The sequence below is a fragment of the Equus caballus genome, chromosome 11 (genome assembly GCF_041296265.1).
Source record: "Equus caballus isolate H_3958 breed thoroughbred chromosome 11, TB-T2T, whole genome shotgun sequence".
In the NCBI taxonomy this organism is placed as follows: Eukaryota; Metazoa; Chordata; class Mammalia; order Perissodactyla; family Equidae; genus Equus; species Equus caballus.
In genome coordinates, this window is record NC_091694.1 from 50,815,487 (window position 1) to 50,830,112 (window position 14,626).

The window sequence follows — 14,626 nt, forward strand, 5'->3', positions numbered from 1 at the left end:
AAGGTCTCTGAAAGAGGTGGTTCCAGGTCTCCTGGGGAGAGTGCTTGGCATTCCTCAGCAAGAAAGAGAAAAAAAGTGGTTTTGAGGTCAGGGAGGCTGGTGTCTTCACAAGCCATCTGGGATCCTCAGGGCAAGCCAAGGGACTCCTATGGGCACTTCAAGCTTGACTGGTAGGCTGAGAGGACACTGGCCCCAGAAGCCTCTCTGGCCCTTAGAACCCTTCCCTCCACCCCCAAGGAGGAGGCAGGACAAGTCATGTCCCCACTGTCTGGCCATCTCTCTAAGCATTGGCTCAGGCAGCAGTGGGTGATGGGGAGAGCTTGGCCCCAGCCCCCCTCCCTGGGAGCCGGTGGCACTGAGGAACAGGACGGGCAGGGGGTTGCTGAGCTCCCCAACCTCCACTCTCCTCCCTACCCCAAGAAACCCTTTGAGAGGTTTTCCTGGCAGAGTTTAAAGCTTCAATTCATTCAACTGCCTGGCATGAGGCCCAGGATGAGGGGATGCTGGGAAGGCCCCAGCCCCACATCCCAGCCCTCACCTTAGCCGCCCCCACTTGCCAGGGACCCTAGCTGGCAGGCCTCCCTCTGCTCTTTCTCCTCATCCAATAACACCCACCCTCTCTCCCCTTGGGAACCCAGGTATCCTGCCCCTTTCCCCTGGAGCAGATGGCCAACCCGGAGGCTCAGGCTTGCTAAATCAGACATTTAAATCCCATAATCCTTGGTGAGAGGCTGACAAGGGGGCAGCAGCCCAATCCTAGACGCAGGGGCAGGAGAACCTTGTGCCAGCCCTGGCAGGAGGGGAGGAGGGACAGTTGGTTCCTGAGTTATGAATGGAGTCACCCCCTCCCTTGTTGTCATGCAGCCTGCAGACTGACCCAGTCTCCAGCTTTTGTTCTCCTACCGGAACCCGGGCATTGGGCCCCCGGCCCACACTCCCTGGAGACTCAGGTGGCTGCCTCCCAACGTCACCTCCTTATTCACCCCTGCCTTGTAGGCCCCAGGCACACATCCTGCAGACACACAGGTGGTAGAAAAATTTTATTGTAAAATAAGAAACTGATATAAAAATGGGATATAAAAAGGGAAGAGAAGGGGTGCGGGTGACAAATGCAGATGTGCCTTGCAGAGTGCAAAAGGAATCGGCCCTGAGCATGTGGAGGAAGTAAAACAGATCTTGGGAGGTACACCAGGGATGGCACCCTCCACGCGTGGGATGGGGTGAGATTTCCTTTTAGGTGCTGAGGTTCACCCAGAGGTTAGACAGGATTTGGCCGGGCCAGCAGAAAAGAGACTTGGAAATTCCCTCTCCTGAACTAGCTGCCCAATCATAGAAACTATCAACCCATCCACCGGGGGGACAGGGAGCCAGCCTCCATGACAGCAACAAGTCCCAGACATCGTGTCATAAACGGTAGTTCCAGAATCAGGTATACATTATTTCATTACCCCTCACAACAAACCCCGTGAGGTGGGTATGATTATCAGCACTTTATAAATGTGCACAGTGATGTTAGGAGAAATCCAACAACTAGCCAGCTTCCCTGGCTAGTACGGTGGAGAACTGGGCTTCCAGCCCAGTGTATGGCTGGTTCTAAAATGTTCCTTTCACACAGAAACATTTTGCTACCTCTCTCAAACGTTCTCACAATAAAAAGACAAGCTGGAACGTCCCAGCACCCCCCACTTCCCCAAAAAACCGCCAGTGCAGGCCAACTTCTTTCCTGGGACCCCAGGCCAAGGCAAACGGAAGAATTCCTGGGGGTTCTGAGGCACACCTGTAGCAAGCAGAGGTTCAAGCTCCCGCGTACCCGAAAATGCCAGGGAAGGGGGGTGAGGGTGGGGTGTCGACAGGGGACAGGAAGCAGAGAATGTCAGTCTGAGTCAGGCCCTTCTCTCTTGAATATCAGCTTTTTATGGGAGGAGGTAGACTGCCCCTTCTTAGACTTCAGGTGGCTGTTGGGGAGAGACAAGGGAGAGGGGAGATGACATCAGTCAAGTGAAAGGCTCTGGGTCCCTCTTCCTAGAGGGGCTTTGAAGGACCCAAGGCCGGAGCAGGGGAATTTAAGTTAAAAATGGTCACTACCAACGGCAGATGTTTACTGAGCACCCTGGGGTATGTGTGTGTATTAATCTCTTGATCTTCCCTTACCCCATTTGACAGATGAGGAAACTGGGCCTGAGTGGGGGAGTAACAAGGACACACAGGACTCACTAGTACTTTGCAGGGCTGGGAATATGACCCGCAACTCTGGCTTTGCCCAACACTTCCACAGTTACCAGGCCTCTATTTGAGACCCTAGCTCTGAGCTTGGGGTTGCTGGAAATGGCAAAGAAATATCCATGCTCACCTGGCTTTGGGACCTCTCAAAGGTCCCAAAGGGGTTTGTGTACCACCCCCCAAGCCAGGAAAATAGTTGTATGATACAACTGAAGGAAGACTAAAGAATGGACAGGGCTGGGACCTGATGGGAAGGGATCAGTTGCCTTTTACCTCGAAGGAAGGATTAGAATATAATCCTATGGCTTCCCAACATAGGGAGGCAGGGGAGGGGACCTAGGTCACTCACCTGGAGTGAGCCTTGCTTCCCCCTGGCTCCTTTCCAGTCTGGGCATCTTTCAGCTCCAAGGCCTCATTCAGCTCTCGGAACATCTCAAAACGTTCACGCCCACGGATCTGTGGCAGGGAGGAGGGGGACAGAGAAGTATTAGGTAAAGTCATAGAACCATTTTCATGTTCTCTTTAACAATTTTATTTTTGAAAGATGGTCCTGGCCAGCCCCAGTAGCCTAGCGGTTAAGTTCGGCATGCTCCACTTTGGTAGGCTGTGTTCTGTTCCTGGGTGTAGACCTACGCCACTCATCCATGGCCATGCTGTGGCAGCAGCTCACATACAAAGAGGAAGATTGGCAACACATGTTAGCTTAGAGTGAATCTTCCTCAGCAAAATAAATAAATAAGTAAGTAAAGAAAGATGATCCTTTAAAATGTGCATCATGTTACAAGCTGGTATTCTGAAGTTAGGCGCAACAAGGAGCCACTATCTAGAGGCACCACTGCCCCCTGATGGCAAATGCCCCAATCGCAGGCAAAGCAGTTAAGAGGAAAAGAGCATTTTGAGTGCTAGACTTGACATTTAAAGATTTTATTTTTTCCTTTTTCTCCCCAAAGCCCCCCGGTACATAGTTATATATTCTCTGTTGTGGGTCCTTCTAGTTGTGGCGTGAGGGACGCTGCCTCAGCGTGGCTTGATGAGCAGTGCCATGTGCACACCCAGGATTCGAACCAACGAAACGCTGGGCCGCCTGCAGCGGAGCACACGAACTTAACCACTCGGCCATGGGGCCAGCCCCTAGACTTGACATTTAAATCTTTCAACCCAATAATATTGACTACAAGAGCGAGGCCATGAACAGAGAGGGTGGACAGAAAAGCTGAGCCTAACCTGGCATTTGCTATGTTTACATCTTTCCTTCCTTATCCCATCCCACTGAGTTGGGGTAAGAGACTGTCTATCTGTTTCTCCCAGACTTGGTACCTGAAGGGTGAAATATTCTCCATCCAGTGGCTTCTTCTTTTGTGGGGGAGAGGAGCTGGTGTTACTGGACAATACTGGGAAAGAGGCAAAGAAAGGTGAGAAGAGTGAATTTTGGACAGAACTGCACCCTCTCTGCCTCCTCCAACTCTTCTTGTCCTGCCCGCTTACCTCGCTTAGTGCTCCTAGGAGGCGGCTCAGGGCAAGGTTCCTCCTTCTTGCGGAAGTTTTCTTCCTCTGTGCGCCGGTCTCTCCCAGGACAGGCACAAACACGCACCTCAAAGCTGTTCCGTCCCAGCAGATTACCACTACCCAGGTAAGAAGGGGAGCGGGAGGCAGTAAGGAAGGTGGGCCCTAGCTCCCTGCTCTCCTGTGAGCCAGGCCCATCTACTCCCAACCACCCTCATCCTGTGTGGAGCCTAAGTTCCAGCTCTAGGCATACTGAGGAGCTGCCAGTAAGACAGGTCCCACAGCCAGAGAACAGCAAAGTGGGAGGAAGCAGCAGAGGAGATTCTACAAAGGCGATGACAGTGAGAGGGACAGCGGGTGGGAGCATGGGAGAAAGTGCTGGGGGGCAGGGCCCAGGGGACAGACAGGCAGAGGCTGGGGAAGAGTGTGCCAGTGTGAAGGGCGGCACCTGAGTTCCTACCTGGAATCTTCCAGGGTGATGATAGTGAGGATGGGCCGCCGGTTCATGCCGCCCATGCAGGAGCTGTTACACATGAAGTTGTAGTGGATGGTGGTACAGTCAGAGCCAACCTGGGAGAGAACACAGGCCAAAGTGAGGCTGTGCAGCCCTGGGCAGCACTACAGTCTCTGGAAGCCTCAGTTTCCTCAGCTGTGGAATGGGGATAACTGGTCTGCTCTGCACTCTTCACAAGGTTGTGGGGAGGTCGACTAAGAAGCAGGAGAAAGCCCCCCATCTCCCATCTGGATGGCCACTGACAAACCCCTCTAGACCCTCCTAGAGACCCCAGTTGCCAAACCAGACCTCAGGTGGCTCGTAGGGCACCACCACGCTATGTCGAAAAGTGTTTCTGTCATCCAAATACTCAGCACGCAGATTCCCTTCCACCCGGATGAGATGCTGAGGAGGGGCCAGACCTAAGAGCAATCAGGGAGGAATCAGGGCCTTGAGGACTCGGGGCACCAGCCCCATCCCATCAGCAGCCCCCGACCACTCACCATCGCTACTGTCAGAGCAGCGTTCATGGTGGGGGCAGCGCCTCACGACCTCCGTCATGAACTCTGACTTCTTGTAGATGGCCATGGCCCGGACACGGGTGCCGGGTGGGGGTGGTGAGCTGACCAGGAGCTGCACGGGGCAGGTCTTTGCCAGCTGGCAAAACAGTTTGTTGAGGGTAGGGGAGTACTGTAGGAAAAGGAGTGAGAATAAATGGAAGGTCAGGAGACCGTGCCCAGGGGGTCAAAGGAACAAACACTGTTTAAGTACCAACTGGAAGCCATGCACTGTGCGGGGTGGGAGCTACAGATGGCAGGGTTGGGGTTTACACCCCAGAAGCTTATTTACAAAAGCCAAGGCATGAATGAGAGTGAAGCAAAAAGAAAAGCTCCATGGTCCCATGAGAGATGCTGAGAGTAGGACAGGAAGGATGAAAGCCAAAGGTCAAGGAGGAAAATTTAACTTTGGAACAGAGGTCAGAGATCTCAGACAAAACATTGTCTGTAGAAAGACTGACAAGAAGCCAAATGTCAAAGAGGAATCCCAAAGTTCTACAGAAAAACCCAGAGGGATATGGCCAGATATCAAACATGGAAGCCAGGCCTTCAGGGCCACTAACCGTGCAAGTAACAGACTTGGCTGTCCCAGAATTCAGGAACCCTAAACGGAAACCATAGCAGCCAGGGTAGGTCTTTTGGGAAGGGACAAAGGATGACAGGGGCCAGGAGGTGGCTGGTGCAGGGGCTAGTGGTGCAGGAGCTGCTGGCATTCTGGGGGCTTCATCTGGGCCTTCATCCAGCCAGTTCACAACATCTGGGGACAGCAGCAGATTATCCACTGCTGGGGACAGGTCAGGGGACTGTGGATGGGAAAAACAAGAGTTAGAGGGCCAGGTTCCCAGCCCCCCAGCCCTGCAGCCCCCGGTCCCTTCCCACTCCCAGTCCTTACCAGAACATTGTTTTCAGGAAGTCTGAAAGACAAGAGTGGAGAGTCAGTACTGGTTTTGCTTCCCACAGGCCTCCACTAAGGGGCTGGGGGTTGGGGTGGGTTAGGCAGAAGAGGGTAGCAGTTATTAGAGGCTGGGCAGTGAACCCGCCCCTCCCAAGAGGCCTCCACTCACAGCTTCCACAAATCTGAAAACGTCTCCTGACTCAGAGGGGGCTCGATGCCGAGTTCTGTCTGCGTCTCCTCCATCACAGCTCCTTGGACAGTGGTAGGGCCACTGTGGGGGGAAAAATCGAGGATCCAACATGAGACACACCCAACCCCAGGTCACCCAGCCTTGAAGCAGGAGGGCCCCCTCTGCCCACACCATCCTGGGGTAGGGACACAGCCTGAGTCTGCAGCTGGGGTGGGACACACAGGTCCCCTGAGCTCCTGGGGAGCAGGGTTGCTCCTGCACACCCCTCTTCAAAGCTTTTCCCACAAGCCAGGCTGCTCCTGCCCAACCCCTCACCAGCCTCAGCGCACAGTTCCTTGAGGAAAAAAGACGACCAGAGACGGTTTCCAACCTTTCCACTACCGAATCCTCAAGGCTTCCTAAAAGCGAACCCAGCTCCTGCCCTCCTTCCTGCTTATCCGAATGCAGTAACTCTCAGCCCACTCCCTCCCTCCGGGGGAAGGTCCTTCCCTTGACCCGCACATTCCCCACCTGACCCCCTTCACTGCTGAGCTTCCTAAGCACTACTGTCTTCGCTCTCTCACCCTTCACCCACCCACTCCCTTGGGGAGCTCCTCACACCTGGCTCACAAATCCCTCATGACCTGGCCCCTGCCTGCCTCTTGGATCTCATCTCCGAGCTCTCTCTCCCTTTCCTGCCCTTCTCTGCCGTCAAACACTCCCCAATTCATTCAACTGGTGGTTCCCTCTATTGGGAACACTGGTCCCACCATCACTGCAGGGTAGGCTCGGTCTTACTGACACCTCATCTTGAATGTCACATCTCCTCAGGGGTTTTCCCAGACCACTCAATCAAAGACTGCCAGCCAAACTCTGTCCCCTATTTTAATTCTCATGGTACTTACACTGTCCGATACCTTTACTGTTCGTTTCATGTTTCCTCTGGTGGAGTATAAACGTCCTCAGGGCAGGGAAGTTATCTGTCTTGTTTACCAGCATTGCCTTGCACCTGGTCCAGCTCACTAACTGTGCTAAGTGAATTGTGCCCAGGCCATGAGCCAGTTACGAGTGGTCAAGGGAGCAAGGAGGACAGAGGGGTGGCTCCACTCTGGGCCAGGGCCCTACACTGAGCTATGCTGTTGCCATCTCACCTTCTCTCAAGCCAGCTTCCAAATGCCTTCATCATGCCATCTTTCTCGATGCCAAATTCGTCCTCAGCTTTGCTAGGAAACATACCCGCTGTGAACACTGCAAACATCCCTGCTCGTTACACTTCTCTCTGTTGGGCTCGGCACGTCCCCCAGCAAGCAGCTCTTTTCTAAGCTCCCTTAACATTGACCTTCACCTTTGTTAATGTAGGGCCTGCTTTCTTATGTATTTAGAGATTTGTCCTGATAGCCACACCTACCACTTGACAGTGGAGGAAGCTGGGTCTCAGAGTGGTCTCGTGACTGGCCCACAGAACACACAGGTGAGTGAATGAGCTTTTATTAAAAATGACCATTCAGGGGGACAGCCCAGTGGTGCAGCAGTTAAGTGCGCACGTTCCGCTTTGGCAGCCCGGGGTTCACTGGTTCAGATCCCGGGTGTGGACATGGCACCGCTTGGCAAGCCATGCTGTGGTAGGCGTCCCACATATAAAGTAGAGGAGGATGGGCACGGATGTTAGCTCAGGGCCAGTCTTCCTCAGCAAAAAGAGGAGGATTGGCAGTAGTTAGCTCAGGGCTAAGCTTCCTCAAAAAAAAAAAAAAAAAAGACCAGTCAAACATCTAAGAGTAAGATGCTTACTGCATCACAGACTATTCTGCAGAGCTCTCTTTCGTAATCAGTTAAGGCTGGAGGTGCAGATTTTAGCTGACTAAAATCATCCAGCTGAGAGGTTGGCAAATGGCCACTTATCACAGTTCCCAAGGCTGAGAGGGGGATGGGCTATGCAGGTGCTTGGAAGAAGGCAGGAGCGGGTGGCAGAGGAGGGATCCCAAACCTTTGCCTTGGGGGGAAAGATCGTGGTCTCCCTAGATCGATGATCAAAAGAACTTTGAGACTTTTATAGAAGGGAGCTCGTGAGAACAGAGAAGGGGCTCAGAAGTCAAAAGCCCTAGGTTTGACTTGGTACCGTTACTTAAATTTGCTGCTTGACCTGTCCTATCTTAAAGGGCTAACTTCTGGCTTTCTCAGGTACAGGAACTGACTTGTACTCATCTTTGGGTTTTTAATGCAAAGCCCGTGGGGCGCAGGGAAACAGAGGGCAGCTGTAGCAGAGCATGTGCTCTGAAGGCAGACAGGGGAGGCTGTGCAACTTAGGGAGGTTACTTACCCTCTCTGTTCTTCAATGTCCCTTGCTCTAAAATAGTACCCTACTTATTATGGGAAATTAAAAGAGCTGAGAAAAGTGCCTAGCACATAGTAAGAGCTCAACAAATATTTCTGGTTATAGGAGTGTTCCATTCTATTCTATATTATTATTCTAGAGTGAGAGCTTTGTGATTGTGGGCGGGTGGGGCTTTTGTGGTACTGCCCCTGTTAATGCTAGTTTACCTCCTTCAGGGAACTCTGTCCAGTAAACATGCTAGGAGGGACTGTCCTGGGCTGCTGGGCCCCAGTCCCACCGGGAGGGAGACAGCCCCAGGACAGAGGAAGTCTTCCTTTCTCACAGTCCTTGGTAGAAACTAAATTCTCAGTGTGTTTTTCTCTAAAGAGCAGGTACTTCCCAGGGGTATGAGCATCAGGGAGCCATGATACTAAATTGTCAGGGGCTGAACCAGACCTTCCAAATGGTTGGGGAGGCAGGACATTTCCACAGGCAGCCCCGGTGGGAAGGTGATAAACTCAGACACCAAGGAGGGGCAGATGCGACCACTATCCTAACAATGGCTGCTGATTATAGGCCCTCTGGGGCCCCCTGCTTTCAGTGGCTTATCTCATTAATCCTCTCAAAAAGCCAGTAAGGTAGGTATCATCAGATGAGGGAACTTAGGTTAAAGGAATTAAGTCACTTACCCGGGCTCAGAAAGCTCCCAACGCCAGAGGGGGGATTTGAACCAGGGCTGTCGAAAGCTGCACCCAGCTCTAAATAATTATGCCCCCTCAGCTTCCCCCAGAGTCTAGTGTGAAAAATGTTTTTGGCTGAAAGCTATTTGATTGGGGGAAATAAAAAGATTCTGGAGAAAGAAGGCAATGTCTAGTAAAGTTGAAAACACACAGACACACACACACATACACACCTTACTACTCAGCAAAACCACTTCTTGGTAGACCCCCTAGAAAAATGGCTGCACGGGAGCAGCAGCAGGAGTCACATAAAAATGTTCATGTCATTGTTGTTCTTCACCGCAGGCAACAAGAAACAACATTACTTACTATCCATCCGCAGGGAATAGTGAAATGAAATGTGGTACATTCACTCACAAGAGAAATTTACTATGGTAATTTAAGGAAATGGATTTATCTGTATAATGTGTAACCAGACATAGCTTAGAATCACGTTGGGTGAAAAGTACAATTTGCAAGTAAAAAACAAAACACAGTAGTATAAGTAGTTTATGTAAATTAAAAAGTCACAAAATCTATGATAGTGATGGTCTCAGGGAGAGGGGTGTATGCTCATGGGACTTGGGGTATAGCCAAAGGGGGTTTTAGCTCTATTAACAAAGAAAAATTTAGAAAGATGGTATCCTCCATACATTGCTTATGTAATTAAAATACGGACACAAATAAGACAAAATGTCAAGTGTTGAAATTATGGGGGAATATGTACCGTGGGAATATGTATTATGTTATTCTGGTACTTGTCTGTATTTTTCCAAAATGAAAAAATCTACAAAAGAAAAATAAGTAAAACTTATTATAGGGGCTGGCCCAGTGGAGTTGTGGTTAAGTTCACACACTCTGCTTTAGTGGCCCAGGTCAGAGGGTTCAGATCTCGGGAGTGGATCTATACAATGCTCGTCAAGCCATGCTGTGGTGGCATCCCACATACAAAATAGAGGATTGGCACAGATGTTAGCTCAGGGCCAATCTTCCTCAAGCAAAAAGAGGAAGACTGGCAACAGTTATTAGCTCAGGGGCCAATCTTCCTCACCAGAAAAAAAAAACCACACAAAAAACTTATTACAGAAAATTTCAAACATATAGAAAGGTAAACAGAATAATGTACCCATCACCCAACTTCAAGAATAATCAACATTCTGCCTGAGTTGTCTCATCTATACCTCTAGCCACTCCCCACAACCCTACAAATGTTTTTGAGGTATAACTTATATAGGTTGAAATGTACAAATCTTAATGATACCATTTGATTACAAAATCTGACAAATTTTGATACTGCCCTGTAACCCACCCTTACCAAGACAAAGATATTTTCCTGTGTTTTCTTCTGAAAGTTTTATATTTTATGTTTAGGACTATTCTCCATCTTAAATTAATTTTCGTGTATAGTATGAGGTAGAAGTCAAAATCCATTTTTCCACTCAAGTTGTTTCAGTGCCATTTCTTGACAAAGACTTTCCTTCGCCCACTGATTACACTTTGGTGCCTTTGCAGAAAATCATGTGACCACACTTATGAGTCTTTTCCCGGACTCTCTTCATTGGCTGTTGTCCTATGTACCTTTATAGTAATCTTAAAGTCAGGTAGTTTAAGACCTCCAACTTTATACTACTCTTTCATTTTGGAATCAGCCTGTCAGTTTCTACAAACAAGCCCAGAAGGACTTTGATGAAGATTGAATTAAATCATTTTAGAGATTACTGACATCTCAATACCACTGAGTGTTCCAACCCATAAATATGGTATCTCTTTCCATTATTTAAATCTTCCTGAAATTCTCTCAGCAGTATTTTGTAGTTTTCAATATAGAGCTCTTGTCCATCTTTTGTTAAATTTATCTCTGAGTATGCCATGTTTTTGGATGCTATTGTAAATGGCATTGTTTTTAAAATTCATTTTCTGACTTCAGATTCAACAGTTGCTATTATATAAAAATACAATTTACAGATATTGCCTTTGAAACCTGTGACCTTGCTGTAATCACTTATTAGTTCTGATAATTTTAAAATAGATTTTCTATTAGGATTTTTTGTGTACACAATCATACCATCTGTGAATACAACAGTTTGATTTCTTCCATTCCAATCATTATGTTTATTTCTTTTTCTTGCCTGGCTAAGACACCCAGTATAATGCTGAAGGGGTGAGAGTCGAATACTTTCTAGTTCCTGATCTTAGAGGAATTCAGTCTGTCACTATTATGTAAGTGTTAATGGTAACTTGATTGGGGTAGGTAGGTAGCCCTTTATCAGACTGAGGAAGTTTCCTTTTCCTAGTTTGCTAGGAGCTTGGTTTTTTTTTTTTAATCATGAATAGGTGTTGCGTATTGTCAACTGCTTTTTATGCATCTCTTGAATTGATCATAGAATTTCATCCTTAATCTGTTAAGGTGGCAAATTACACTGATTTTTGTTTTTTATTTTTGTTTATTTTGAGGCAGATTAGTCCTGAGCTAACATCCATGCCCATCCTCCTCCACCTTATATGTGGGATGCCTGCCATGGCATGGCCTGACAAGCGGTGCACAGGTCCACAACCAGGATGCAAACCGGTGAACCCCAGGCCACTGAAGCTGAATGCACAAACTTAACCGCTGCACCACCGGGCTGGCCCCTACACTGATTTTTGAATGTTAAGTCAACACTGCAATCCAGCGATAAATTCCACATGGTCGGGATGTATTTATCATTTATATATCTATCAGGTTTGATGTGCTAAAATTTGCCAGATTTTTGCATATATATGCTAACAGGAATATTGATCTAAATTTTCTTTTCTTCTTAATATCCTTGTCTGATTTTGGTATCAGGATTATGCTGGCCTCAAAAAACAACTTGTGCAACGTCACTGCCTCTATATTCTGAAAGAGTTTGTGTGAGATGGGTATTATTTCTTCCTCAAATGTTTGAAGAAAACAAACAACAAAGGAGACAGATCGAAAACAGCATTAAGATAGCAGATTTAAACCCAAACTGTACAATAATTGCATTAAAAGTAAACTGACCAAGCACTCCAATTAAAAGCAATTCAGTGGAGGAAAGGAAGGCCATTTCAACAAGTGGAGCTAGAACAGCTGGATATCCATATGGGAAACAACAGCAAAACAGAACCTAGACCTCTATCTCACATCATGAAAAAAATTATTTTTTAATTAATTAGTTAATTACAGCTCACAGACCTAAGTAAAATACCGAAAACTATAAAAGTTCTAAAAAAAAATACGAGAGTATCTTCATGACCTTGGAATAAGATTTCCTAAACAGGTCACAATAAACAGTTAAAAGAAAAAAAGATGCATTTTCTGCTCCTCTTAAGACATTGTTAAGCAAAAAGGCAAGCAACAAGTCAGGAGAAAACACATGTATTTGACAAGATATCTGCATCCCGATTATACAAGAACTCCTACAACTCAACAATAAAAAAAAGCAAAGAAACCAATTTAAAACATGGGGAAAAGACTTGAAGAACCACTTCAAACATGACAATAGGAATGGCCAATAAGCACAAAGAAAACTGTTGAACACAGTTAATAGAGAACTACAAATTAAAACCACAATGATATACAACATTAGAAACACTAACAAACCAAATGTGTGAAGTATATACCTTGCTGATGAGTGTGAAATGGTATAACCGTTTTGAAAAACTCTAATTTTTTTATAAAGTTAGAAAAACAAAAAAATATATAGATCTACTCTCTACTCTTTGATCTAGCAATTCCACTCCTCCGTATTTATCCAAGAAACATGAAAATAAATGACCACAAAAAGAACTGTACAAGAACGTTAATAGCTTTACTCAAAATAACCTCAAACGGCAAACAACTCAAATGGCCATTAAAAGGAGAATGGATAAACAATCGATGGTTTATTCATCTAATGGAATATACTAAGTTAAAAAACATCAGAATACTCATACACCACCAATACAGGCAATAACATGGATGAATTTCACAGACATTATGCTGAAGGAAAGCAGCCTGACACAAAAGAGCACATACTGCACGATGTCATTTATATCAAGCTCTCCAACATGCAACAGAAAGCAAAAGAGAGGTGGAGGTCAAAACACCGGAAAGAAGGATGAGAAACTTTTCTGGGGCGATGAAAATGTTCTGTATTTTGACGGGCGTTACACGGTGGAGAGTTGCCAAAACTCGTCTAATTGCAGCGGGTGTAAATGCTACTTCAACTTAGACAAAAGGTAAGCACATAACTACCGCGCACAGCATTCGGTTCGCAGCAGGTGTGTGGTAAGTGACTGCTGAATGAAATGACCGCGCCCTAAAAGAAGATGCAGGAGAAAGTGACCAGCGTCGCCTTTCGCGGGTCCTGCCGCCTCCCACAGGAAGGAACCAGCCGGGGCCGCAGCGCAGCGCTTAAGACCGCGGGCCAGCCCCTCTCGCAGGCCCGCCCCTTCCGCTTTCACGACGTTCAGTCTGCGTCCGAGAGTGAAATGGCTTAGCCCAAAGCCGGAAGCAAGAGAAAGTGTTTCTCCGCACAAACAAACGACTCATCGTTTACGCTCTGATCATTTAATTCTCAAATGTACCCTTTCTTGGAAATACCCAGGGGCTGCCCTCTGCGCGCTTTAAATAAAAAAACCCGTCCCACGCAATGGTAGCGTCCGCCTAGACTACAGTCGACCGGGGTGGGGCACACCATTCAAAGAGGGGGAGGGATTGAGGTTTGCATCAAAACAAATACATCTTCCTTTCCCAAAGCGGTAACTAAGTACGCCAGGAAGAAAAAATACAAAAGGTAGAGGAGGGGGTTAGCGGTCTCCCTCCACAAGTAATAGGAACCAGTCTAAAAGACATTTTCTGTCTCTCTACTCCCCTCTCATCGGGTTAATAGTGAGCTGCCCCCAAAAAGAAACCGGAAATGCTCCTGCAAGTCGCAGAAATGTAAATGTAGAGCCAAACAATAACAGGGCTCTCGGGCCTCTCAGACCCGGATAGTCCTCCCTGGTTTCGCGGGCAAACCTCTCGTTTAGCACTTCCCACTTCTACGACTGACAGTCTCTAATTGGATTTTCTCCATCTAGTCGAGCCGGGGACCGGTGGGAAAGCTCACTCCAGGAAGGACAAAGGTCCGGAAGTTAAGGGACCTTAGCAGCTTTGGCTTCCCGATCACCCCGAATAATCAGTTGGGGATGGCGCCCGAGGTTCCACCAGCTTGCCAGGGGCTCTAAAATCTCGAGCCATGAGTTCCTAACTTCCGAGACCCGAAAGTCTCAGACCCTGATGCTTTGTGCGTCTTATTTCAGGATTCCCCTCACCTGGCACTGGGATGGAGGGGGGTGGGGAAGAACCCCTTAGGCCGGCCCAAGATTCCCCAAAGTCTCACTCCCCCGCCCAGGTGTTCAGCTTTGATTTCAACTGGTCCTAACATCCCCATCATCTACACCCAGGCCTCCCAACATTGCATTCCTATGTTGGTGCAGCCAAATTTCCATCCCCCCAAAATCCCTAAGTCCCCAATACCCCACCCCCAGCCCCCACGATTCTCCCGAGCTGAAAATACTCGGAGCCGAGAGCCCGTGACTCAGATAGGACTCATCAGGCTCAGTCACGAGCTTACCCAAACCTCAGGGGAGAGTGTCACCGTCCTGGGAAGCACGCTCCGAGGCCGGACACCAGGTGACCCCGGAGCCCAGGGGCTACCTGCGCCAAGGATGGTGCCTCTGGACTTTTGAGCAGCTCAAAACTTTTAGCGCGAGTCTGAGCACATGGGAGGGGA

General features: G+C 48.2%; 1 protein-coding gene across 3 annotated transcripts; it reads right to left on the bottom strand.

Annotated features, from left to right (window-relative positions):
• Positions 1 to 1,025: 1,025 nt before the first annotated feature.
• TP53 (tumor protein p53) lies at positions 1,026 to 14,608 on the bottom strand. Of its 3 annotated transcripts, none has more exons than XM_023651624.2 (11): positions 14,468 to 14,608; positions 5,838 to 5,939; positions 5,666 to 5,687; positions 5,337 to 5,576; positions 4,720 to 4,906; positions 4,526 to 4,638; positions 4,184 to 4,293; positions 3,706 to 3,842; positions 3,538 to 3,611; positions 2,570 to 2,676; positions 1,026 to 1,955 (listed from the first exon to the last, which is right to left on the bottom strand). In XM_023651624.2, exons 2-11 carry the CDS (start codon positions 5,909 to 5,911, stop codon positions 1,874 to 1,876), a joined length of 1,146 nt encoding a protein of 381 aa, XP_023507392.2. In that variant the 5' UTR covers positions 5,912 to 5,939; positions 14,468 to 14,608; the 3' UTR covers positions 1,026 to 1,873.
• Positions 14,609 to 14,626: the final 18 nt, after the last annotated feature.